This window comes from Colletotrichum lupini, chromosome 1 (genome assembly GCF_023278565.1).
Source record: "Colletotrichum lupini chromosome 1, complete sequence".
In the NCBI taxonomy this organism is placed as follows: Eukaryota; Fungi; Ascomycota; class Sordariomycetes; order Glomerellales; family Glomerellaceae; genus Colletotrichum; species Colletotrichum lupini.
The window spans coordinates 5,106,596-5,130,034 of NC_064672.1; the positions used below are offsets into that span (position 1 = coordinate 5,106,596).

The following is a 23,439-nucleotide window of genomic DNA, read 5'->3' on the forward strand; positions in this document are numbered from 1 at the left end:
ATAAAGGGTCTGTTGCCCTCGATGGTTTCCTGGAGATATAGAGCACCGATACCCATACAAGAGAATTGAACAAAGGATGCCCAACTCGTTTATTCTTACCATACTACTACGTATCAGCCCGATATCAACTTGCAGTCGTCTTCAACATGTACACGGACCCCTGTCCTAGCGTGAGCAGACTAACTTGCGGGTTCGACCGCACGCGACATCCATGAAAGGTCGGAACGAGAGAAGGGGGCGGAAGCAAGGACGATCTGCTAGGTGTGAAGAGTGAGAACGGAGACGTTCCCTGGATCCTGGGACATCTCACGTGTGAAGGGTCTGTATCCGTAAGGTAAGGTACTTATCCTTACCTCACTGTGTAATACATTTGTGCACCTGCATCACTGTCACTCTCGCTCTGAAATGAAATGCGCTCGCTCAGTACCTCACGGCGGGAATTGGGGGGTCCCTCTCTGTTTCAGGGGGGTGATTCGGAGAGAGAGAATCAGAAAAGAGCATTTTGGAAGTTGCAAAGGGCTAAGGTGAGCAAGTTTCAGAAGCGAGACGGGGACTCTTTCCTCTGGGGTGTGGTCGGGTTCAATTTGGCGCTAGCGGCTACTGGGGGGGGGGGTTCGGATGTCAGTGAGCGTGCTGCGCGGCCTTCTCTTGCGCCATCGACGGGCGGTTTCTATGGGAATTAATAATGCGATTTGGCAGCACCAAGGAGGACAGATATATAATCGGTCCAGATGACCACCATCTCATCCGGTCTGCCGATGACTTTTCTCTGGTTTTTACTCTTGACTTAAAGATACCCCTTTCTCCAACAAGTTCCCGTAATACAAGCGAATCACCCGTAAACCACCCAGGATTATAAACGACTGGAGCTTTCCTTGCCCCTCCTTAATAGCTCTCTTGTACCCCGCCAAACGCCATACCGCAAACTCTCCCACCTGCAACCCACCGAATTTCCAATCTTTCGACGTCCTTCCAAACACCACCACCAAAAACCGACACAATGGCTGAGCACACCTACAAGTTCAACGTCAGCATGAGCTGCGGCGGCTGCTCCGGCGCCGTCGACCGCGTCCTGAAGAAGCTGGATGGTTAGTCCCCTCCCCACAGATTCCCGCCCCGTTGCCGAAAGAACACGTGCTGACCAAAGCTTTGTCCGAATTACAGGCGTCAAGTCGTACGAAGTCTCCCTCGAGAGCCAGACCGCCACCGTCATCGCCGAGGAGAGCCTGCCCTACGAGAAGGTCCTCCAGACCATCTCCAAGACTGGCAAGAAGGTCAACTCTGGCAGCGCCGACGGCGTTGAGCAGAGCGTCGAGGTCACCGCATAAACAACCTTTTTCTCGATCTGAGTAGCGAACGGGACATTCTTTGGGCAAGGAGTTTTATACGGAACGTTTTGACCACTGCGACAAAAATGCAGTATGGCAATACGTTTTTGCAACCGAGGACTTTTTTTGCTTTTGCGCACTTGCGAAACCCATTATCAAAAATAGATATACTATGGTCGCTTCGACTCTTCATACACGTCTATGTCTACCAGGTGCCTATGTGCTTTCCGCCATCGAAATTCGAGTGGCTCGAAAGTTGCATGGCCCAGTCACTGTATTGTTGGTTGACTGCGACTACGTGTGCATAGCTTTCCACGGCCGGATGCTAATGGCTGGATGAGTACCCTTTAAGAGTTTTCTTCTGGCCTCATTTTGCGCTTTTTGTTGTGAAGCCACATCCGATCCGACAATGTCTTTGAACTGTAGATCATCACCCTTCGTGGCTCCATGTTATATTTCGCAGCGCATCTCCGGTCAACTTCGAACCTCTGCAGCTGTGTAAGATCAAGCCTAGCGAGGGGGTGCCTGTAAGTTGATCCAGGCTTCTTGTCGCCAACTCACACGAAGGTACTCACACGGCGGTACCACCTACGCACTATTCTGGCATCGCTACCCACAAAGCAGGCATCTTAGACTCCTGACACATTCAACTGCTGGAGCTCTTTGGACTTTGTTCGCAACCAAGGCGTCGGAACTGGGCGAATCAGGGCAATGTCTGTTTTCTCCTAGATTGTAGTTTACGATACTGATGTTACCATATCAGCCTAGAATCAGGATCCCTATCGGCGCATTCCATCACCTTTTCTCCAAATGATGGTGGTAATGCCGATAGCAGTGGAGAAGAAAAAACCCGCCCTCATCTAGGTGACATTGATATAAGGCCTTGCCTGCTCCGAGCTGCTCTCTGAAGATTTCGCATAACTGCAGCAGCACGCATCATGCGTCATGAAGAAGCTGATCGGTTTGAGCTTTATTGACATGTCATCTTACCATGGAACGGCTGGAAGCTTTGTTGGACCGCGGATGGCTACCAAGACAACAAGAAGCTGCCCCTCCTATCTAGGAACTTCGTTATTGGTCCGGAATAGATATGCCTCTTGCCCTCAATGAAGTTTTGCCATGGATGGCAGGGTTGCTACCTACTTCGGTCTGCTATAAGCTTGCCGCCGTCTCATCAAGGGACACATTAGAAGGGCCTTTGGGGATCTCCCACCGCCGATCTTGGTGCCTTGCCCAATGGGAGCTTCTAGATCGAGCATGAGACGGAAGGACACGTGAAGTAAGGACCCTGAAAGAAAGGAGATGTGCAGCATGTTTGGGAAGCATATGTCTGGTATTTTACGTAGTGGCATGGTAGATCTGGAAGTGGCTGTCGACACCCGGAGCTCACTTCAGTCCCAAGGGTACCCACACCCGCCAACGCCACCCGGGGAGCCGGGGAGGAGTGCCTACCAACGTCATTTTTGCGCCGTGGGTGGTGGGGGGGGGGCGATGGGAAAGGGCTGGGGGCCACGGGGGGGGGGGGTAACCCACACAAAGCGCCGGCCGATGAGCGGCTGGATACGTTTTTGCGGTCTGGCCATGGGTATTTTCTTTGGCTTTGCGCGCCTGAGTTATGTCTAGGATGGTGGGAGGTGGGAGAGACAAGTGAAAAGGGAAAGCGTCACACAGACAGATGACCGTCCGGCCCTGCCAGATGACGACCGGACCCGAAAGTGGGTGGCGGTGCTTGTACCGTTCCCCGTTTTTTTTTTGGCTTCCACGGGGTCTTGCCAAACGAATTGTTTGGTGAGGTGCACGAAGTACTTCGTAGAGAGCACGTACCCTTACCCTTAGTTAGGTAGCTGCCCGAACCTCTCATAATACGTCTGCCTTTCCTTGCATCAAAAGATGAGACCGCTGGGTTGCAGTTCTCGACACTAATGCAATTCCGACCTTTTGCAAAACATACAGCTGCTGCCTCGAAGTCAAAACGGACACTTTTTACTTCATCCGACTACAACTCTACTTCAAACTCAACCGGCAACACTACTTGAGAGAGGAGAAGAACCAGCTTCCAGAACACATCTCACCGAACGCCATCTCATCTCCATACCTACCACCGAGGAAGAAACAAAACCGTCTTATATTCGCACACAACCAAATACCTTTTACCACAGCCGTCCTTCGCACCCCCACATTTCACAATGGGAACACCGTTCGTGTCCCTCCTGGAGCCGACCCGGCTCGACGCCTACATACGCGGCGCGCCGCACGACGAGCAGCCGGCGACGATACCAAAGGAGATTTGCGACGCCATGGAGGTGCGCGAAGCCGTCTTCGTCGCCGAACAAGGCGTCCCCGCCGAGAACGAGTTCGACGCCGACGACAGCCGCGCCTGCCACTGGGTCTCGTACGCGTCCGTCAACAAAGTCGTCGAGCAGGAGGTCCTCGACGACGCCGGCAACGTCGTCCGGCCCCGCCGCAGCAGCACCCGCAGCACGCCCATCGGGACCATCCGCCTCGTGCCATTTCCCCACGCCCCGCACCCCAAGGACGGGGGCGTCTACTGGGACGGGGTGTTGAAGGAGGATCCGGCGGCAGCGGGGGAGGCTGCGCCGAACGGGGAGAAGAAAGCGGCAGGAGACAAGGAATCTTCAGAGTCGACGAGCAGCCTCGTGGAGGAAAGGGCCGAGAGCGCGGCGGAGCACGTGGGCGAGGAGAGGCGCATGTCGGCGACCAAAGTCTTTGCGCCGGACCGCGCGACGGCGCTGCACGACGGGCGGGAGCCGTACGTGAAGCTGGGCCGGCTGGCCGTGGTCAAGGAGTTTAGGGGACACCGGATCGCGAGGCTGCTGGTCACGACGGCGCTGGCGTGGCTGCGTGCGCACCCGAGCTACTTCGATCCCAGTATCAAGGAGATGGGGCTCGAGGCGATCGGGGCGACCAGCGCAGAGGAGGTGCCCAAGTGGAGGGGGCTCGTCTGCGTGCACTCGCAGGCGGCCGTGGTCGGCGCGTGGGAGAAGTTTGGGTTCCGGGTCGACGAGGAGATGGGGACTTGGTGGGAGGAGGGGATCGAGCACAAGGGTATGTTTATGCGGTTGGATGTCGAGGAGGAGAAGCCCATCCTTTGAAGAGGAAAGGATGAATCAGGGATGCTTGGCTGGAGATTGGCCGCTTAAAAGGAGAGAGCAGAAGGCTGGGAAGGCATCATCGCCTGGCTTAGCAATGATTGATGATGGGGTCTGGCTAGTCGAGAAGAGGGATCTCTGATGGTTTACGATACCCCATGATGATGGCTTTCTGCTTTTGGACCAACGTCCCTTAATATTACTTGGTAGTTTCGTCAAGACGGCATGGACATGTCGAGTTCGCACATGCATTCACAAGGTACTTATGGCGGAGGACGAAGCAGTGAGTGACATGCTATGACGTTACGACGTCACCCAGGGTGGGCATCTCATACAGTCGACGGCGACGATACTGGGGAGGAAGTAAAGGGAAATATCATTCTCATCTCACATTAGACACCGTGGGGAAACGCCGGGGTTTTGTTCATTTGCTCTTACGAGCTTCGGCTTTTATTGGAATAAACCACCTTTTAAGCCGTGAAGAGACAAGATGCCGTAGCAGCTGCGTTCCCCCATTTCCCCGAAAACGCGCGCAAATGCAAAACAAAAAGGGTCACCCAGCGCAAGACACCGCTTTTCTTTTCGTTCATGAATTGAAGAAAAAAGACGTTGAATTGCCCTGTTATGTAATACCACGCCTCCGATTTGATTTGTCCCCCAGAAAGCAGTTTTTTGACGTCTCGATAGAGAAATAGGGAAAAGGGGGAGGTTGTAGATGGAACCCCCATTTTTTCAACAGGTCTCCTCCACGTTTTTGTTGCCCGCCCTTTCTTAGCTCCCTCCTCCCCTTTCTCTCATTTCTCCAAACCAAGCGTGTTCACGGGGAACGAGCATGAGAAGATTATTGCCTTATCCCACTATTTCCCGGGGAAAGAGAGACAAGAACCACCCACAGTCCCCAGACACACGCCTCTCCAAATCCCGGCAGCAGAGTTTCATAGCCCTTTCCACGAGGGGTAAAACACCATAGACAAAGGGAGTAACGAAAACCCTTTACCGGTTGGACTTGGCGACACGCTCGAGCTCGTCCTTCTTCTTGATGGCGTAGGAGTTGCTGGAACCCTTGGCGGCGTTGATGAGCTCCTCGGCAAGGCACTCGGCGATGGACTTGACGTTGCGGAAAGAGGCCTCGCGGGCACCGGTGGTGAGGAGGGCGATGGCCTGGTTAACGCGGCGGAGGGGGGAGACATCGACGGCCTGGCGACGGACGGTACCGGCGGAACCGATACGGGTAGAGTCTTCGCGGGGACCGCAGTTGACGATGGCGTCGACGGCGATCTGGATGGGGTTCTGGTCGGTCATCAGGTGGATCTGTAGTCGCATGTGTTAGTCTTGTGTGTTATACCTCCTCATTGTGTCTGCAGGTCGGATTGGCCAAAGAGGTTTTTTGGCTTGTGGGTGCGGTCTCGGTAGGGTGGGTGACATACGATCTCGAAGGCGTGGGCAACGATGCGGACAGCCATGAGCTTCTTTCCGTTGTTGCGGCCGTGCATCATGAGGGAGTTGGTGAGACGCTCGATGATGGGGCAGTTGGCCTTGCGGAAGCGCTTGACAGCATAGCGGCCAGCGGAGTGGGTGACATAGACGGGGTTGCGGAGGGAGATGTAGTCACTATTCGATTCGGTTCGCGATTAGCTTCCTGAATTCTCCAAGTCCCAAGTTTCCAATTGCAAGTCCTCCGTTGAATGGTATTTCTCTTATTGTCGTTGTAGATCGCGTTCCTGCGCAAAGAGAAAAAAAAAGTGCTGGGAGGTGGACTCACGTCAGAGAGATGTCCCGGACCTCAACATCGTAATCCCACTTGTTGAAGAGCTTGACGTTGCCGACCTCCTTGACAACGTCCTTGGGGAGGACATCGTAGTTGCCCACGCTCTCGACCTCGATATCGCCGCCGTCAGACATTTTCGCTCGACCTTTGGGGGGTTAGTAGACCTTGTTGGGAAGGAAGATCGAGAAAGGCTTGGGGTGGGAAAATGTGGTGGTCGTGGGTTGAAGTTGTCCAAGTGCGAAAGTACGCCGCAGAGTGGGTTTCGATTTTTGCCAGCTCGCTCCTCGAAAACCGTGACTTTGGTGCACAAGGAACGGAACCACCAAGGGCTTTTGGTCCGGGCTCTGGTCCTCTTCGCTGTGCCACTGGGCGAAATATTTTTTCAACCCGCGATGGTGGTGGTGTGCACCCAATCAAAGCCTTCAAAGCAGGCAAAGTGGACCCGCCCGCGTGCAATTTGTTAGGGTTGGCCAACCCTCCAACCGAAAGGCCTGGAGGGGTGGTTCTGGAGTGGCACCTCTTCCCGCAACCTCATACAATTGAAATTCCTACTCCCGACGACCTAGGTGCCTTTGGTATTCCGACCGACGACATCACAAATCAGACAAAATGGTACGCACGCGAAACGACGCCCCTCCTCCCGTGTGCGCGACGCACAAATTCGCGACTTGGCCAGATCACGATGCTGACTTGAATTGGATGTAAAGGCGCCAGCTGCAGGAGCTAAGAAGCAAAAGAAGAAGGTTCGTCGCAAACCCCGTGTTCCCATCAATGTGTCTTGAAGTGATAGAATGCTGACCTCGTCCCGATAGTGGTACGTATGATCCTATGCACACACGCACAAAGAACTTGTCGAAATATCCCCCAACGATACGCTACCCTCGGACGCCACTGCCTCTCTCATCCATCGACCAACCGACTTACCCATCGTTATAGGTCCAAGGGAAAGGTCAAGGACAAGGCCCAGCACGCCGTCATCCTCGACAAGGCCACCTCCGACAAGCTCTACAAGGATGTTCAGTCCTACCGCCTGGTGACCGTCGCCGTCCTCGTCGATCGTCTCAAGATCAACGGCTCCCTGGCCCGCAGATGTCTTGCCGACCTCGAGGAGAAGGGCATCATTAAGCCCGTTGTCCAGCACAGCAAGATGAAGATCTACAGTATGTCGAACCCATAGTGCTACGAGAGAAACCTACGGAGGAGCAGCAAAGCTAACAATCACCACCAGCCCGTGCCGTCGGTGGTACTGACTAAACCCGCTCAGCCATTGAACGTGGAACGCGTGACGACAAAAACAAAAAGCAACGGGAATCAGGGACGGATTTGGTCATATCTGCCTAGTCAGGAGGCTTTTCGGATGCTCAATGAAGCATTATACCTTGGGCCTTAGGGATCGGATTTGCTTAGCACCGCAAATGGAACGGAGTTGATCGTACATCTGCTGCGTCGTCAAATAGACCATGATCACGTCCTGACGTCCCAATGATACCGGCCCAAAGGTTATCGTCCCAGTGCATGTGGCCCATAGGCATTGTGCTTCCCTCAGACGTCATAGCCCAGTCACGTCTTGCTCCAGTTAATGGTCCTTGCCATGCTGGTTTGCCTACCAGGTATTGAAGCCCATGTGCGAAGGCAAGCGGAGTTCTCCGGGGGTATGAACTGTGAGATGGAAGTGGCTCTGAACCCGATTGCTGTAGTCATCGCTGTGCGAATAATTTCATTCGTCAGCAAAGCGGTCGTTGCTTCGATATTCACGCTCTTCAAAGACCCAATAATGCAACAACAACTCTCGCCCGTCTAGAGGCCCACAGATAGTGTTCCTGTCCGAAGAAGACAGCCGCATCTGATGCTGTAGGGCTGTGACGCACAGCTTGGTATCGTTCGCTCCGTGTTCCCACTTTCATGATGCGCCGGAAGCTCGAGAGCCAAGCGAAAGACCGGCTTGCCTTGGGTCTTGGCCCGCAGTCAATCCAGCCCTAGAGGCCACTCTTCAAGGCCCGATGTCATGCAGATTGAGGGCAACGGTTGCTGGGCTGAGATGAAGTGTTCTCGTCGCACGAAGGCCTGAGCATCAAGCCCTAGTAATACAGAAGGATCTTTCGATGGCTTTTGTCCTACGGTCTTGACGATGGCAACACTAGTTAAGCCTCGTCGACCGCCACCAGAGAGGCTGACGCTAGAATAAAATCATTATTCGTTGATGGAATGCAATATCGCGGTCTGTACTCGGTACGCATACTCGTCGGTCGACTCATTTGCCGTCTATCGTATTTCGGTAGTAATGACAACGTAATAATAATTTTGTGCATACGGAGTGGATGCTTCCTTTAATCTGTCACTCGCTTGATGAATTACTCGCGCTCTTGGTTTCTGGAGACATCGGCGTCAGCGCTGTGATGGATACTGGCATGAGCGTCAATGTCGCTGTCACTCTGGCTGCCACTTTGACAGGAATACGCCATTCCCTGGTCTTGCGCCTAAGAACCCGCGTACTACGTACATGAATTTGAAGACGCAAAGGCCGGTTGCGGGGATACAGTTTAAGAGCTTCTTGAGTCCTTTGCCGGGGCCCAAGCCCGGAGCCCGAGATGTCGGACACGTCAAGGGGCTGGCAGTGGGAATGGACTCGGAAGTGGTTCGGGCTGATGAGATTAAACCAGTCGTTGGCGGCTGGGCGCTACGGCGGGACTTCCCAGGCGTTTTGGTCAAGTTTGGGGGTGTTTGACCAGGAAGTCAAATTGACTAGGGCGGTCCGAAATTTGATGTCATGTCGAAATTGGCAGCGTCACGAAATGCCCCTTTTCCCCTTCTCTTTCTGCGACAAGGGGAATTGGGATTGGATTTTGGAGGGGTTGATGGAGATGAGAAGTGATTAGTCCGTAAGGTGGTAGCGCGGTTCGCGTGCGAGCTTGCGTGCATCGAGTTTTCGAGGGGTAGTGAGCATGACTTGGTCGAACGTTGATTGGGAAGCCGAAGAATGCTAGAAATGCCTTGTTCAATGTTAGTTCCAGGGTCTCATTTGAACAAAGGAGCGGCACATGATGCGGCTGTAAGCCAGACGTGAACGTCATGTGGTGGCTGGCGAATGACAAGCCATAGAAACACGCAGACCATATGGCAGCGGGATCCAGAGACTGAATACACAGCTGACTGGTTGGCGAACCCCCCCAAAAAGACGGATATGACGAGAAGTGAAGAGGGATGGACCGGATCATTTGGTTCGTTTCAACTTTGAAGTTGGAGCGTAGACCCAAGAAGCTTGTAACTTTGCCGGCATGAAGGGGGAGAAGTGGTAGGATGGGGATTAAAGGCATGTTTTAAGGTATGGTATGTATGTTGGTGGGATGAAATGAAAGGCAGGCACGGCAGGCCAATGTACCTACTCCGTAATGCTAGGTAAATTAGCTGTCAAGACTCGGACGAGTTCGTGGAGGAGGGAAGGATCGTAAGGAACCTTGGTTCGTGATGTCCATTCCGGCCATTAGGTGGTAGGTGCACTACCTTAAGGTAATGCCGCATAGGCATTCACTGTACTCCGTATACGGAGTACCTAAGGTAAGTAGGTACTGGTAAGGTGCGAAGCAGTTACCGACAGTCGGTTGGTATCATGAGCACCTTTCTTTGCTTCCACAGGTTCCTTAGCTTGAGGTTAGGTATCCGTGAGGTAGGGAGACGGGAAGCTATCTTGGAGAAAGTAACGGAGGAAGTGAACGAGGGGCCTAGAGCAAATGACCTTGCCCTGTTGGTCGTAGTGACAAGTGGTGAAGGTGGGATTTCCAGGGTCGTGGAGAGCTGCACATGGAAGGCGCTCAAGGCTTAAGCCTCCAAGGAAGGAAGGAAGGAAGTTGGCTCCGACCTGGAAGCCGATGTCGTCAGGTACGGATAGCGTGCCTTTGTCGTCTACCTTAATTAGTGGCCGGGGTGGGCGGATGGATGGATGGATGGATGGATGCAGGCCAGCTGCAGGTGCATAGGTACTCCGAAGACAAGGGATGGATGGATAGATACTCTGCAGTATGCATGGTGGTGTCGGATACCCTCACCATCAAGATAGAATATGCCCATCTTTTCTTTGCTCTCATGTGGCAAGTGCTCCATGTACTAGCGTTCTTTTACTTTGAGAGCCCTCCAATCCAGGCAGGACATGGAGTATGGACAGTACTCGCCAAACCAAGCCTCGAGGTGTATTTCGAGGTCAGTGTTCGCAAGAGTTCAGCCATTGACGAGGCTGCTACATGGTCTCAAACATGCCCCCTCCACTTCATGCTTTGCAACCATCTGGCTTTTTCGGGGGTCGCCTGTCAAGCCTGTTCCCAACTTTGCCGCTGGCCAGGCGTGGGCAAGCAAGCATCAAGAGAGGAGCTGAGGTGTCAGGAGCCTGGTTTATGCACTTCCATGCAACTTGTAGTGCGTGTATCCGTACGGAGTACTGCGTACCTTTCTACGTAGAGGGTGAGAGCGTAAGGTAGGTGCTCTTTTAGATTTGGATCGCCTGTCCCGGTCGGGTCGCATGAACACTCCTTCTGCGCCCAATTGACTGGGTCTCGAGACCATTCCCTTTGCAGCTGATTACAGATGGCAACCTGGTAATTGCACGCTCCACCATAGGACATAGGATCCAAAAAGACAGCAGGAGCAGATGCAGGACTCGAGGTACCTGATTTCCTGATGCGAGACTGCGGAGCCCCCGACGTACCTATTGTCTATCCAACCTCCGGATTGACTCCGTCCACTTACCTTGGGGCAATCGCAACCCGCTTGCCTCCTTCCTTTAGATGCAATCCAACCACACTGGTTCCTCATTCTCAAGGTGAGGTATTTGTACAGAGAGATACCTTTCTCAAGTGTCATCATCTCAAAGAGTCCCGTTAGATTCTAAGATGTGTGAGGTAAAAGGAGGGTAGGTACCTACAATTATACCAGAGGTACCTAAATATGATATGGCGTGCCTTCCATTCATTGCCCTCCCTCATTGCGCCTTCTCATGAACCTGCAGCAGATATAATTGGTAATTATCCGGTACACCGTCTCCAGGCCCCTCCCTCCTTACTGTGTCCGCATGTGTGTGCCGCCCGTACCTGGCCCCTTCCCCTTCCCGGCCTGTGATCTCCATGTGTGCCAACGAAAAATGATGCGCACCACCAGATGATGGCCCTGATGTCAGGCACCACACCTGCCCTGTCTTACATCTTCGTTCTGACTTCTCTCCTGCTCAGTCCTCCCCTCCTTGGTTCCAACTTGCACTGTCTTGATCTGACCCCATCTGAATGGACCGTGACCAAACCAGGTTTGCCCACATCCGCCTGTCTCGCCTCTCCTCTTGTTGCTTCCCTCAACCTTACAAAGTCCAAGTCCATCCCGCATCCAAAAGCCTCCGCCGTTCCTGTCCCGACTTGACTTCCTTGTTCCTCCTCCCCTTCCAAGTTCCCGCCTCCACCTCTCCCACCGTCTCCGATCCCCTTTTCCCTGCCGCTTGCAGACAAGACAACCACAGACGAAACAAATACTCGCCCACCTCCCTTCAGCTCTGCTCTCAGGTCTTTCTCTCCGGCGCATCAAAGATACCCCTCTCTGCCTGTGCCTTACTCCATCCATCTTTCGCGACAGAACCAGCAACGCACTTGTTCGACATCTTCCATCTTGCTTCTAGAGCATTGCATAGCCAACTCGCCTTACCGCCTCTTATCCACCATACATTACTACCCGCCTACTTGGATTACCACATCGGTGTGACAAGCACCCTGTCGACGCTGTCAACCACTAACCGCTGATCATCCTCCCTTTTTGGTCGACCACGAACCCAACCGTCTCCAGTCCCTGATTGCGAGTCCTCTTTTCTCCCACTCGCAACCTCACAATCTCATCTCCTCTGCCTATCCGAAGCTTCTTCCTACATACGAAATGGCGCACAACATGACCGACGCTGAGCTCGACCTCGACTGGCAGCCCAATGGCCGCCGCCCTCAATCGTGCGTTCCAATGGCCCGCCTCAGTTAATCAAAAACCTTGCGAGATGCGTTGCTGACCCGCAGTCGCGCAGTACCATTGCTCGTTCCTTCTCCCAGGAGCTTGCCGACATCTTCCGCCTCGACGAACCCGTCACAGACGAGAAGCTTGACCAACGGTATGTAGAGCCGCATCACCCTGAATCATGTTTCACCTTACGACATACAGCTTTACACCAAAAGGCGTAAAGTCAGAAAACTAAGAGAATCGTTACAGAAAGCAGAATGTCCAGAGCCAGACAAGCGAGCTTGAAGCTCTCGAGCGTCGCATCCGCGAGATGGAGGAGCGGTTGAAGAACAACAACGTCAACAAGCAAGCCGCAACACAGCCTGCTGCTGCCGCGGGAGATGCTGCACCAGCATTGTCAAAGGAAGCCCAAGAGAAGGCCAGGTCACGACCAGGTACGGCGCGCCAGAACCAGCCTCATGCCCCGTCTTCGGCGAACATGCCGCCCACGCCTACTGCCAGCGAAGGTGAATACGAATTTGTCGGCAAGGATGACCTTGACGACCACCCACCCCGACACTAGATCGCTGCATGTTTCCCACACAACCCATATAAATACCCATGATACCACGTCCCGCCCAATTCTGCTCTTTCTTCCAGCACCACCGCCTCTACCGAGAAATTCACCAGCCAAACATGTAATTGAGATCATGGAAATGCTGACTGTTGCTTCTTTCTGCTCACTCAGACGGCGACCGTGACCAGGCATGAGGGTAGACTTGCCCTTTCAGATTGCACAACCAGACTACTTGCACCGGCTCGAGCTCATTCTCGCATATACCCGCACTCCTCGATTTAACGCCTTCACCAAGCTATAGTAGCAATGTTGCACTCTCGGCTTGAGCATGACTGAAAGGGGGTTTACCTTTGGCATGTACCCATGCCGGCTACCACAACCCGTGACGGGGCGCCGCTCGCTACATTTCCCAGAGCGCTTCCTAGACTTGGAAGCATGGATTCTTCAGCACCCCGATATGTTTTTGCAGTTGGCTTTTCTTCTCTTGCGAGCCTGAGTGGTTACGCATTTTTCACCAAGTTTATGGAGTTTGAGCATGCCTGAGCGGACAATCCAAGATGGATTGGCTGCCTCTGGTCATTGATGGCACGTCCCTGAGAGAAGAGGGATATCTGTATATACCAGACGAAGAAGTGGAAATTCACCTCTACATTGCCTCAATCGTTTTGGGATGCACAGTGAGCATTTTCCACGGCTGCCTAGTCACAGTATCCTCGGGGTCTCAAACTACACGATAAGCCTCACTTTGTGCAAATTCCGGATTCTTTTAAGAGTTGTGCATATGCGCGCACGCAGCATCTCATTTTTGTGGTTCTCTTCTAGCCAGAACTGTGCACACGAATGGATAAACTGATTATTCTAACTAGGCGACACCTTTAGGATCTCTACGAACGCCACTGGGATGACATATTGGACTCTCTTCCGACCCTGGCTAACGAAGTAGCCTTTGCCTCGGACTCCTATGATTGACAGGCTGTCGTGGTCGCGCAAACATCATACGAACTCTTTTGTCCAAAGCTGACAAAGGTTCCTGAAGCTCCATAATTCAGTTGGACGAACATGCTCTTGAGCGCTACGCCTCCAAAAATGGAACGATCAGTTTCACTCTTCTGGATCCCACCAAAGCACATGTCGGAGCTCCCGGGCGCAGGGCCAAGATTGATAGACTCCTTGAGAATCGTGCCCACGTAGTCACCTGCCGTAAGGAAGAGCATGTCAGGAATGCTTGCGGCCGAGGCGCAGGGGAACACCCAGGCTTTCAGCTTTGGGTCGTGAGCCGAGTCGGGGATGCCGGCGTAGTAACTGGCAACCATGTCGCCAGGAAGAAGCACAAAACTACTTCCAGTATCGATGGTAGCAATGGTACGCTTCTTGAACACGTTCCACTGCTTGCTGTCCATGGTGCTCGTCCGCGTTCCCTTGAGTTCGAAGCTCCAGTGCTCGTCGTCGTCCACGGGCGGCTCGTTGGTCTCCACTGTGCCCAAGGCATATCCAAAGGAGAAGAAGCCCTTGTTCGAATTGGCTCGGATGTCGATACCGATCCATTCGTAGTGAAGCGCCGGCTTGAGACGATCGAGCATGGACGGCATGCTGGGCTTGACGGACGAGGGCTTACTCTTGGCGAGACCCATGACACCGCTGATCTTGGGTTCGATGGCCCACCGCGGGGCGACGTTGACGGCGGATTGGATTGTTGTGTTGGCGATGGTGAAGTGGTTGTTGTCCGTCACCAGGCCGAAGCCGACGGTGTCGAAGTACACCTTGCCCGAGCTGGTGGACTTGTCGACTGTAGTGGTTACGTGTTAGTTGGGATCTTTTGGTGGGGAGGGATGAAGGGAGAACGTACTGTACGATGACTCCCAAGATGCGCCAGGGACCTCTTGACTCGACGCCGACTTTGCGGGGTCGTAGAGCGCGGGCTTGCCATTCACGGCTTCGTCGCCGAATTCGGTGTCGGAGGTCATCAGCCAGCTGTTTCATCGTGTAAGTTGGGGGATTTCAAGAGTTCGAGGGACGGAAGGGACTGACAAGTCGGAAGATGCTGTGTCGATGATGACGGGCATCTTCTGCATCGCCGACCCGACGAAGACGTCTGTCAGCCAGTAAAAGTCATTGCTACTTTTTGCGGCAACGACGGCGGCTGGGTATGTACAGGTCAGCTCTGCATGCGCCTTCAGTGCGTTTCCGACATCGAGGGATAGGAAAGGATAGAAACGGGGAGAACGGGGAGAAGGAGGACAACTTACATTCGTATCCCTCGCGCCGAGTCAACATGTTGTGGTTGGCGAGGGACTCCGGAACAGGCATGTCCCACCGCTCGTAGGCGGCTGCGAGGGCGGCCGGGCCGTCGAGTATGAAGTCCGGGTTCGATCGGGCGGAGACCGTGAGGGTGCTGGTGCTGCGGCGTTCGAGGTCTGGTAGCTCGGCGTGTTGCTGTTGCTGAGGACCGGTCGGGATGGCGAGTGCCAATGTCGACCATAGCAGTGGGACGGCAAGGGAGGGGATCATCGTTGCGTGTTGTCAGATGTTTGGCGGGTGTTGAATTCAGAGTTTGAAGACCTTTGATCTGGATGAGGATGCCAGAGATGTTCTCTTTTGGAAACGGGGGAGAGGGATATTGTCCTTCTATATATATATCCTATCCTTGAATGCATCTGGATTTGCTTTTACGAATGTTTGATTCTCTTTTTTTTCCAGGGACAAGTGTTGACAAGGCAGTATGTTTGTTTCGTACCGAGACTTGGTGCTAACGAAACTAGTGACGATGTTGCAACACGATCTTGTTTGTTGTTTCTCTCTTTTCTCAGCCTCTCTGACTCTCTCGCGTACTTCCCTTTGCCTCTCTCCTACCCCCCTTTGTTGCCTTGCTTCTACCGTTCCTTACATGAGAGTGCAACATGTGTCACTCCGCGGATCTTGAGGGCGGCAGCCGGGGACGAAAAAAAAAAGCCGGGTTGTGCGGATACCCGTCTTTACCTTTTTTGATTGTCTTGAAGAACAAGGAAGAAGCACAAGATAGCACAGGAGGAAGAGAAAGTCGAAGAATAGGAATGGCCGGAAGGGAAGCCGACGGGTTGATGTTACCGAGTTTTTGGTCATGGGGTTCCATTCTCTGTGTATTTGGACCTTTTGCCAGTATCCCCTCCAGTTTCTCCCTTACATCCTCATCATACCCATGGTGACTCAAATGAGAGATTGTGATGAGCAGTCTGGAGTGAGACTTCATCACAAGGGGTGCGGGGGTCTCGCCTTACACCGGTGTACACCGAACGTCGAAGGTGAGAGGGCAAACACCAGACTTGGGGCTTCGCCACGATGTATTCGTGGTGATGATGGTGACAGACTGCGATGATGAGACCTAGGCGGAAAAAGGAGCTAGCCACGCGAGAGGTGTAATGTACAACAAATTGTAGCCTTGGCCACGTAGAAAAGTCTTTCTACAAGGAAGGAAACGTCCGAGGATTGCACCGGATCGCGTGAGGCTGGCGGAATTACATTCGGGAGCCACATCTCTTCTTCCCCGGAGCGATACAAGATCATAAAGAAGGCTGAATCCAGTCCATGTGACTTTTGGACTTTTCGGCGAGATGTTGGGTGATACGGGATCACTTCATGCGCTCTGCCGACGGCAAAGTGGGCGATGCTGGTCGTGTTACCGTTGCTTCTCTCGCGGTTTTGTCTTGTTTACTCGTCCACTGTCGTAGTAACGAGTTCGGGACAACCTTCTGATCATGAGATTGCGAACGTAAAGCACTCGGGGAACGAGGCGGGCGGTGGCAAGATGAGGTGGCGGTGCTATCCTTTGTAGAACGTTTGATGATGTTGAAAAGATTGAAGGACTGGCTCACCGTTACCGATGATTATTCGCGATTGCGCAAAAACTCTGCGCTTCAATGGCCGAGTTTGCTTTGCTCGTGGCCATTTGTCCTCGGGTATTCAGCTGCCTGACTCGACTCTCATGTGGCACGATGTGAAGGGTTCCTGCTGCTGCTGCTGGACCATGTGAACAGTGGGATCCGTCGAGATCGAGGTAGGAGAAACGTACTAGGTGAGGCGAAATTGACGTTCACGACGTTGTCCGCCTCGTTGTCACTCAGCCCGCACGAGAAGACAGTCACGATCTGAAAGGCAAGTTGGCAGTCATCTTGATTTGTCTGTAATTTCATTTCATCTGTAGAAACGCCTAGGTATGGTATGCGCAAAAAAAAACTTCGACTCTCTCCCCCAATCTACAATCCATCCAAGTGTCTCTAAAGCTCGTCGTGCTCCAGCGCATCATCCTGCTCCTGCTCCTTGGCGGCGGCCTGCTGGGCGTGCTGAGACTGGTCAAACTTCTTGAGAATTTCCTCAATCTCCGCCTCGCTGGGCGTGTCGCCGTCGCTGCCGCCGAATTGAACGTAGCTTCCGCCACCGGGAAGCTCGACGGTCCGGCCAGCGGGGGCTTCACCGGCGGTTGAGCTCTTGGAAGGGATGGTGGTAGTAGACTTCTTGCCGTCCTCGGGAGAGGCGGTCGCTGAGGTCGAGGCGGTGGCGGTGGACTTTGTCTTCTTAGCCGCCTTGGCAGCCTTGCTTGCCTTCTTGGTCTTGCCCTCCATGTTCTTGACGCCCTTCATCGCCAGGTCCATGCCCGCCTTGTCGAGCTTGTCACGCTTGGCCTGGAGATCCTTGACAAGGAGGACGGGGTCCGCAGTCGCGGCAAGGGCGTCCTGCTTCTTTTCCATCTCATTGAGCCACTTGCTGGTGGTCTCGTAGACGTCCTCGACGACTTCGATGTCCTCACGCTTGTACAGGGGCGGGACGGGGCCCTTCTCCTTCACGACGTCCTCCATCGTGCGTTCCTTGCCGGTTGAGTCCTCGTCCTCGAGACCGTCAAAGTCGCCAGAGGGAGTTGCTGAGGGGGTCTCGGTAGAGGTGCTGGAAGAAGGCTCGGTGGCTGCTGAGGCGTGCCACTCATCGTACTCTTCAATCTGCTTCCTGATTGTGCCGACAAAGGTCTGGGTGGAGTTGAGGGCTTCCTTGAGAGCCTTGATGAGCTCAGGGCGCTTCTCGGACTCCTCACTTCTCTTCTGGATCTTGGTGACGGGGTCGTTAAGCTCCTTGTACTTCTTCTTGAGCTCATCGCGGGACGCGTCGGCGCCCTCCTCGTACAGCCAGTCACTTGCCTCGCTGTTCTTCTTCTCCAAAGTGGCACGCTCCTCGGCGGTGGAGGCTGCGATGAAGGAATCGCTCTCGAGGAGATCGCGGACCTTGTAGGTGAAACCCTCGAGCTGGTTGAGAGCCTCCTCTCTCAGGCGGCGGGCCTTGTCTGAAGTCTCAAAGGCCTTGAGGCGGTCCTTGGACTTGACAAGCTCCTCACGGGAAAGCTCAGGCAGACCGGCCTTCTCAAGGGTGAATTCGACGTTGATGGTGACGAGCTCCTTCTTCTTGGGGGCGGGCTCCTTGCCAACGGCCGCTGCGTCACTGGGAACGGGCGACGAGGAGGCGGTGGTAGACTCCGTCTTGGTCGAGGCAGTGGTAGAGGACTCAGATCCCGTGGTTGAAAACTCTTCGTCCTCCTCTCCATCAAGAGGCTTCTGGTCTCCCTTCTTGTTGCCAAAGCCGAACAGGTTCTTGACGCCGTCGACAAAGCCCTCCTTCTCGGGGGCCTCGGCCTCGCACTCAACGGTAGCTTTGGTGACCTCAACCTCGCCGCTCTCACTGCTCAGCTTGACGCCGACCTTGAAGTGAATATCGCTGTCAACGCAGGAGTACTTCTCCTTCAGCTCCGCGACCGAGGCGGTAAGGTTCTTGGTAGAGAAAACCTTGACATCCTTCTCGGCAGCCTCAACGTACTGGTAGAAAGTGACATCAAAGTCCTCGTGGTTGGTAAAGGTGACGTCCTTGGGAACGCCGCCCTGAGGGGAGACGGGAGACCACAGGCGCTGGTGCTGGAGCTTGTTCTTGTTGTTGGTCCACTTCATGCCAGAGGCGTAGTTGGCGCCCTCGGAAATGCGAATCTCCTTGACACGGAAGCTAGGGCTCAACTCGGCAGCGCGGAAACCGGCACCAAATACGGCGGCCTCGTCAGAGTTGACGTTGCTGCGAAGCTTCTCGGCGGAACCAACGGCTTGCTCCAGCTGCTTCTGAACAAAGGGTGTTCGGGAAGCGCCGCCGTGGAGAATGACAGAGGTCAGGTCAGAGAGCTCCAGCTGAGCAGCCGTCAGAGCTCTCATGAGAACGGCTTCAGCACGAAAGGCGTGTGTCTCGGCCATCTTCTCAAAATCAGACCGGGTGAGCTTGTACTTGAAGTCGACATCCTCGTAGAGCCCCTCGAAGCTCGCGCCGGCCTGCTGGTTGGCGCTGAGAACATGGCGCAAACGCTCCGCCTCCTTGGTCAGCTTCGCGATGGCGCGGCCATGGGCCTTGACCTTGTCAGCATCGGCAGAGATCTTCTTTCCACCCTTGGACTCGACAAATTGGGCGACCATGTCGTCGACAATGAGGTAGTTAAGTGTGTCACCGCCCAGAGTCCTGTCCCAGCCAGTGCCGATGACGGAAACCTCCTGGATGGTCTTGTTGAACTTGCCAACATCCTTGACCGTACGGCCCTGGAACTTCATGACAGTAGCCTTGGCGGAACCGGCACCCATGTCGAAGACCAGGTGGTACTCAGGCTTGCCTCCCTCGTTGATGTTGGGGAACTGGCGGGAAGTGGCGTAGTTGAGACCAACGGCGAGACCGTCGCTGATGAGACTGAGGACCTTGAGACCAGAGAGATCAGCGGCGGCTTGGATGGCGCGCTTCTCCTCGGTTGTGAAGTAAGGAGGGACCGTCAGGACCATGGAGCGGACAGAGGTACCAGCTCCAGCAGCAGCCTCGGCGTTCTTCTGGATGCTCTGCAGCTCCATGGCCAAGAGCTCCTCAACCAGCCATGCCTCCTCTTCCTCGGTAAAGACCTTGCTCTTGAAAGCAGCGGTTCCTCGCGCCTCGTTCTTCTCGAGCTGCAGGGCTGGGTGCCGGGCAGCGTATTGTTGGACAATCGGGTCGTCGACGGAGAGACCGAGGAGGGTCTTCAGGTTGGGGTAGACATCGTGAGGAAAGCGGGCGGAGAGGGCAATGGCGTCGGAGCCGTAGAGTCTCTCGGGGTAGGATCCGGACTTGGGGCCGCTCTGGAGAGGCTTGAAGGTGACGGCGGAGATTTCCTTGCGCCGCGAGTCCTTGGTCAGGACAATGTCGAGAGGAATACCGGGCTTGACGAGGGCAGCTTTGATGTACTCGGTACCGAGATCAACGCCAAGGACGGCGGAGACGGCAAAGACGTGTGCGGAAAAGAAGAAGACGCAGCCAAGGACTACTGTCAATGGCGAGAATGTTCGTTGCGCCATCGTGTATGGTTTGCGCCCAATGGCGCTGTGGAGGGTCGTCTAGGCAGGTTCGTGTGGGAGTGACAGAGGTCGAAACTAACACGGATTGTTAGACAAGTCCCAGTATGAGACTCGAGACGCAGAAGTATTGTAAATCTAGAGAGCGAGGAAAACCCAAAGACAAAAGAGGAGAGTTCAAAAAAAGAAGGAGAGGTTCCTCGAGACAATGGCGACCCAGGAGCACAAATATGAACAACGGAGCGTCGTCGAATGGAGATTCGTGAAGGTGTCCTCTATTGGGTTCGGTACCATTCTCCCCCCCAGACTGGGTCCAGGTCGTCCTCGGGCAGGGTACCTTCTAGTGGATTACCTGTCCTGGCGAAGAGGACAGCTGTAAGAAAAAAAGTTGTGGCGCCTTCCCCCCAAATGCAAGGCTGACCACACGATAAGCTTTCCATTGGTGCGATAAGGATAAGCACTGGGATTTGTGGCAGTTGTCCCGAGAATAGTGGGGCTTGAGATCCACTCGGTGCTCTCAAGCCACATTAAAGGGGCCAACGCCCAGCTTCCCATCTTCAATTCCTGTTTGACCAAGCAACTCATGGACACTCTTTTGGACTGGGGATTACCTAAAGGTTACGTGGATTATGACACCATCACGGAGCGGTCAGTCACCGCAGATCCAACGTGTTAGTATCGGCCTGTTTGTGGACAAGTGTCCCCCAGCAGCTTATACTGTCTTATCCCATTGCCAAAAGGACAGTCTTACATCAGAGTTGTTCGTAGGATGAGGCACTTGCACAAGAGACAAGGCAGACTTTCTTAGCAACAAGACAGTTGCTCAGATTCCATGAGGAATACGAGACAGCCAGCCCATTTCGAGTCGACCAGGCATACTACTTCCGATGTGAAAGGGCCTGGCTGACAGGTAGAATGCTGGGCCTCCATCTGAATGTTTCAGTCTGGAATCACATGCTAAAGTGAGAATCTGAAGTTCAATTCTCATATGAAAGACGTTGCACACTTGACACTAATTACGGCTACTTACTCCCACCAAACACCTTCCTCGATATCATCCGAAATCGGAAACACAAGCTCTTTGAGTTTCCTTTGCCGTTCACATCATTAGAGATCGCGGGGTAATAAAGCTACAGTGGGGCAACTGATGGCGGGGTACAATCCAGCTTCCCTTGCATAACCTCCCAGCTGCAACCACACCAACCGACAAGGAACAAGAACTGCCATCAGCATATCACGGTGGAATACCTCGGGGATTTTATCCCTTAGGAGGCTTCGACTTCAATAGTCACTCAAGTGGAGGCCAATCGGTCACCATGGCTCATGTGGATAATGAAGTCAGAGGCAGACTGGCGTTGGTCACGGGTGCCTCTGGTGGGTGAGTTGAGGCGACAACCTCCTTCAGCGAGTTCGTACCTGACAACCTCAGAATCGGAGGAGCCTGCGCTCGAGAGCTCTTCAGAAATGGCGCGCGTCTAGCCCTGACATGTTCATCCGAGAAGACCTTGGCCAAAATTACAGACCTCGCTACTAAGCTTCGGAACTCAACAGGCGACGACACTGACGTTACATGCCATGTAGTGGATATATCTTCCGCCACGGACATCGAAAAACTCTTTCAGAATATCATGGATGAACACGGCCACACCCCCGATATACTTGTATCCAACGCCGGCACGGCAGGATTCAACAACAAAGCCAACCCCTACCTGGAAAACATTTCCCTCGAAGAGTTCGACTTCACCATCAACATCAACCTCCGCGCCTCCTTCTTGCTGTGCAAGCTCGCCATGCCGCACATGGTCTCCCAGGGCTGGGGCCGCATCGTCTTTGTGTCGTCCATCTCGGCTATTGGAGGTGGCATCAACGGCTGTCACTACGCCGCGAGCAAGGCCGGCATGACGGGCCTCATGAAGAACCTCGCGTCCAAGCATGCCAAGGACGGTGTCACGCTCAACGACGTCGCGCCGGCTATGATTGGCGACACGGGAATGATTCCCGATGAGAAGCGCGTGGAGGGCACGCCTGGTGATGTGAAGAATATTCCTGTCGGACGGCTTGGGACGCCGCAGGAGTGTGCTAATGTTGTGTTGATGCTGTGTAAGACTGGATATTTGACTGGCCAGAGCATCTTATTGAGTGGTGGGCTGAAGTGAAATCTTGACATCCTTTTTCTCTCTTATATTTCCGTGGATATTGGTTGTTTGTAGTACTATTGATACAGCTATAATGAAAGTGGCCCTGAAATATGATATCCAAGTCAACCGCGCAGGTATGGACAAGAGGGGCATCACACTCTATGACGTTCACTGTCGCCAGGAATAAAGCTCATCTCGTGCATATCTTCAAGGTGCGAAAATCATCTCTGCGATGAAAACACTCTACATCTTCACAGTTTTGCGGTTTTGTGATTACTCTCCCCGAATTCGACCGTACTGTGCGTCGGAAGGGTTTCTGCGGGGTTGTTGTCAGCTGCCAGGCCGCGGCGTAATTCCCAATGGATGATTACATATGATCTTCATTAGTGTCAAACGGAACAGACCCAAAGTCGTTATCCCATTCCCCCAAAACATCCTCTTCGTGAAGTTTTCTAAGTAGCGTAACCCTTCAACCAAGAAGAGAACATAGCTCTAGTAAGACGTGATTGTATCCAGCAACATTTGACGGGACTTACACACAATGCCTCTCTACGAGGTATCTCACGCCACCCCTCTAAGCCAAGGCCAGAGAGATCAGCTCGCCGAATCCATCACCGCAATACACAGCACCAAGTTCACCGTTCCGAGAATGTTCATCAACGTCATCTTCACAGACTCATCAAACACCCCAACCTACGTCGGCGGGAAACAAGTGAGACCCCATTCTTCCGTATGTAGACAATCACATCAACTAATCCTCAAACCGCAAACCCCAGCGCAAATCAAACCGCATCGTCGGGCGCGTCCGCCGGGGATCCTCCCGGACGCAGGAGGACTTCAGCTCGTTATGCTACGAGATCCGAGCCGCGTGGGCTCAAATCGTGCACCCGGAGACGGCAGATGAGGGAGGCAAGCTGCCGCCTCAGGATCTGGAACTGAGGTCGGTCTTTATTACCGGGGAGCTCATCGCCGGGTTGAAAGCCAGTTTCCCGACACCATTGGCTGGCGATGAGCTTGCGTGGGCTGAGGAGAATTACGCAGCGTTCAAGGAGAGGGCAGAGGCGGGAGATGAGGATTTTGCGGATCTTGTTGCTGAGATTCAAAGTTGGCCAGAGTTTGAGTTTTGAAAATATTTAGTTTGACCTTATTGACGGCATGGAGGAGGAGCTCAGAAAACTACTCCATCACTCGTAATATGCATTCTG

At 53.7% G+C, this 23,439-nt stretch overlaps 15 protein-coding genes across 15 annotated transcripts; 7 read left to right on the forward strand and 8 right to left on the reverse strand.

Moving 5' to 3' along the window:
- Positions 1 to 124: 124 nt before the first annotated feature.
- Positions 125 to 501, reverse strand: CLUP02_01540 (uncharacterized protein; the record flags this gene model as incomplete). The annotated part of the gene is made up of 3 exons (XM_049280580.1): positions 125 to 296; positions 359 to 378; positions 433 to 501. 3 exons carry the CDS (start codon positions 499 to 501, stop codon positions 125 to 127), a joined length of 261 nt encoding a protein of 86 aa, XP_049136537.1.
- A 499-nt stretch (positions 502 to 1,000) lies between these two features.
- Positions 1,001 to 1,328, forward strand: CLUP02_01541 (heavy-metal-associated domain-containing protein; the record flags this gene model as incomplete). The annotated part of the gene is made up of 2 exons (XM_049280581.1): positions 1,001 to 1,088; positions 1,165 to 1,328. 2 exons carry the CDS (start codon positions 1,001 to 1,003, stop codon positions 1,326 to 1,328), a joined length of 252 nt encoding a protein of 83 aa, XP_049136538.1.
- A 205-nt stretch (positions 1,329 to 1,533) lies between these two features.
- Positions 1,534 to 3,410, reverse strand: CLUP02_01542 (uncharacterized protein; the record flags this gene model as incomplete). Its single annotated transcript, XM_049280582.1, has 12 exons — positions 1,534 to 1,616; positions 1,673 to 1,748; positions 1,808 to 1,884; positions 1,946 to 2,073; positions 2,128 to 2,249; positions 2,319 to 2,355; positions 2,514 to 2,616; positions 2,740 to 2,776; positions 2,862 to 2,947; positions 3,002 to 3,096; positions 3,226 to 3,288; positions 3,361 to 3,410. 12 exons carry the CDS (start codon positions 3,408 to 3,410, stop codon positions 1,534 to 1,536), a joined length of 957 nt encoding a protein of 318 aa, XP_049136539.1.
- A 104-nt stretch (positions 3,411 to 3,514) lies between these two features.
- On the forward strand, positions 3,515 to 4,441 carry CLUP02_01543 (acetyltransferase; the record flags this gene model as incomplete). The annotated part of the gene is made up of 1 exon (XM_049280583.1): positions 3,515 to 4,441. One exon carries the CDS (start codon positions 3,515 to 3,517, stop codon positions 4,439 to 4,441), a length of 927 nt encoding a protein of 308 aa, XP_049136540.1.
- A 467-nt stretch (positions 4,442 to 4,908) lies between these two features.
- On the reverse strand, positions 4,909 to 5,166 carry CLUP02_01544 (uncharacterized protein; the record flags this gene model as incomplete). Its single annotated transcript, XM_049280584.1, has 1 exon — positions 4,909 to 5,166. The coding sequence occupies one exon, from the start codon at positions 5,164 to 5,166 to the stop codon at positions 4,909 to 4,911; it is 258 nt and encodes an 85-aa protein (XP_049136541.1).
- Positions 5,167 to 5,431: 265 nt separating this feature from the next.
- Positions 5,432 to 6,340, reverse strand: CLUP02_01545 (40S ribosomal protein S5; the record flags this gene model as incomplete). The annotated part of the gene is made up of 3 exons (XM_049280585.1): positions 5,432 to 5,749; positions 5,866 to 6,049; positions 6,201 to 6,340. 3 exons carry the CDS (start codon positions 6,338 to 6,340, stop codon positions 5,432 to 5,434), a joined length of 642 nt encoding a protein of 213 aa, XP_049136542.1.
- A 71-nt stretch (positions 6,341 to 6,411) lies between these two features.
- Positions 6,412 to 7,460, forward strand: CLUP02_01546 (S25 ribosomal protein; the record flags this gene model as incomplete). Its single annotated transcript, XM_049280586.1, has 5 exons — positions 6,412 to 6,565; positions 6,626 to 6,850; positions 6,921 to 6,981; positions 7,053 to 7,366; positions 7,435 to 7,460. The coding sequence occupies 5 exons, from the start codon at positions 6,412 to 6,414 to the stop codon at positions 7,458 to 7,460; spliced, it is 780 nt and encodes a 259-aa protein (XP_049136543.1).
- A 1,511-nt stretch (positions 7,461 to 8,971) lies between these two features.
- CLUP02_01547 (uncharacterized protein) lies at positions 8,972 to 9,520 on the reverse strand (the record flags this gene model as incomplete). Its single annotated transcript, XM_049280587.1, has 1 exon — positions 8,972 to 9,520. The coding sequence occupies one exon, from the start codon at positions 9,518 to 9,520 to the stop codon at positions 8,972 to 8,974; it is 549 nt and encodes a 182-aa protein (XP_049136544.1).
- A 921-nt stretch (positions 9,521 to 10,441) lies between these two features.
- On the forward strand, positions 10,442 to 10,675 carry CLUP02_01548 (uncharacterized protein; the record flags this gene model as incomplete). The annotated part of the gene is made up of 1 exon (XM_049280588.1): positions 10,442 to 10,675. One exon carries the CDS (start codon positions 10,442 to 10,444, stop codon positions 10,673 to 10,675), a length of 234 nt encoding a protein of 77 aa, XP_049136545.1.
- A 1,333-nt stretch (positions 10,676 to 12,008) lies between these two features.
- On the forward strand, positions 12,009 to 12,741 carry CLUP02_01549 (uncharacterized protein; the record flags this gene model as incomplete). The annotated part of the gene is made up of 3 exons (XM_049280589.1): positions 12,009 to 12,175; positions 12,247 to 12,330; positions 12,429 to 12,741. Coding segments are annotated over 3 exons (564 nt in total), but the record flags the coding sequence as incomplete, so codon positions are not given.
- Positions 12,742 to 13,694: 953 nt separating this feature from the next.
- Positions 13,695 to 15,243, reverse strand: CLUP02_01550 (eukaryotic aspartyl protease; the record flags this gene model as incomplete). The annotated part of the gene is made up of 4 exons (XM_049280590.1): positions 13,695 to 14,521; positions 14,582 to 14,706; positions 14,764 to 14,875; positions 14,982 to 15,243. 4 exons carry the CDS (start codon positions 15,241 to 15,243, stop codon positions 13,695 to 13,697), a joined length of 1,326 nt encoding a protein of 441 aa, XP_049136547.1.
- Positions 15,244 to 15,637: 394 nt separating this feature from the next.
- Positions 15,638 to 16,901, reverse strand: CLUP02_01551 (uncharacterized protein; the record flags this gene model as incomplete). The annotated part of the gene is made up of 6 exons (XM_049280591.1): positions 15,638 to 15,944; positions 16,002 to 16,078; positions 16,159 to 16,396; positions 16,458 to 16,535; positions 16,590 to 16,728; positions 16,781 to 16,901. The coding sequence occupies 6 exons, from the start codon at positions 16,899 to 16,901 to the stop codon at positions 15,638 to 15,640; spliced, it is 960 nt and encodes a 319-aa protein (XP_049136548.1).
- Positions 16,902 to 16,985: 84 nt separating this feature from the next.
- CLUP02_01552 (uncharacterized protein) lies at positions 16,986 to 20,099 on the reverse strand (the record flags this gene model as incomplete). The annotated part of the gene is made up of 1 exon (XM_049280592.1): positions 16,986 to 20,099. The coding sequence occupies one exon, from the start codon at positions 20,097 to 20,099 to the stop codon at positions 16,986 to 16,988; it is 3,114 nt and encodes a 1,037-aa protein (XP_049136549.1).
- A 1,313-nt stretch (positions 20,100 to 21,412) lies between these two features.
- Positions 21,413 to 22,252, forward strand: CLUP02_01553 (short chain dehydrogenase; the record flags this gene model as incomplete). The annotated part of the gene is made up of 2 exons (XM_049280593.1): positions 21,413 to 21,474; positions 21,526 to 22,252. 2 exons carry the CDS (start codon positions 21,413 to 21,415, stop codon positions 22,250 to 22,252), a joined length of 789 nt encoding a protein of 262 aa, XP_049136550.1.
- Positions 22,253 to 22,775: 523 nt separating this feature from the next.
- On the forward strand, positions 22,776 to 23,361 carry CLUP02_01554 (uncharacterized protein; the record flags this gene model as incomplete). Its single annotated transcript, XM_049280594.1, has 2 exons — positions 22,776 to 22,946; positions 23,011 to 23,361. 2 exons carry the CDS (start codon positions 22,776 to 22,778, stop codon positions 23,359 to 23,361), a joined length of 522 nt encoding a protein of 173 aa, XP_049136551.1.
- Positions 23,362 to 23,439: the final 78 nt, after the last annotated feature.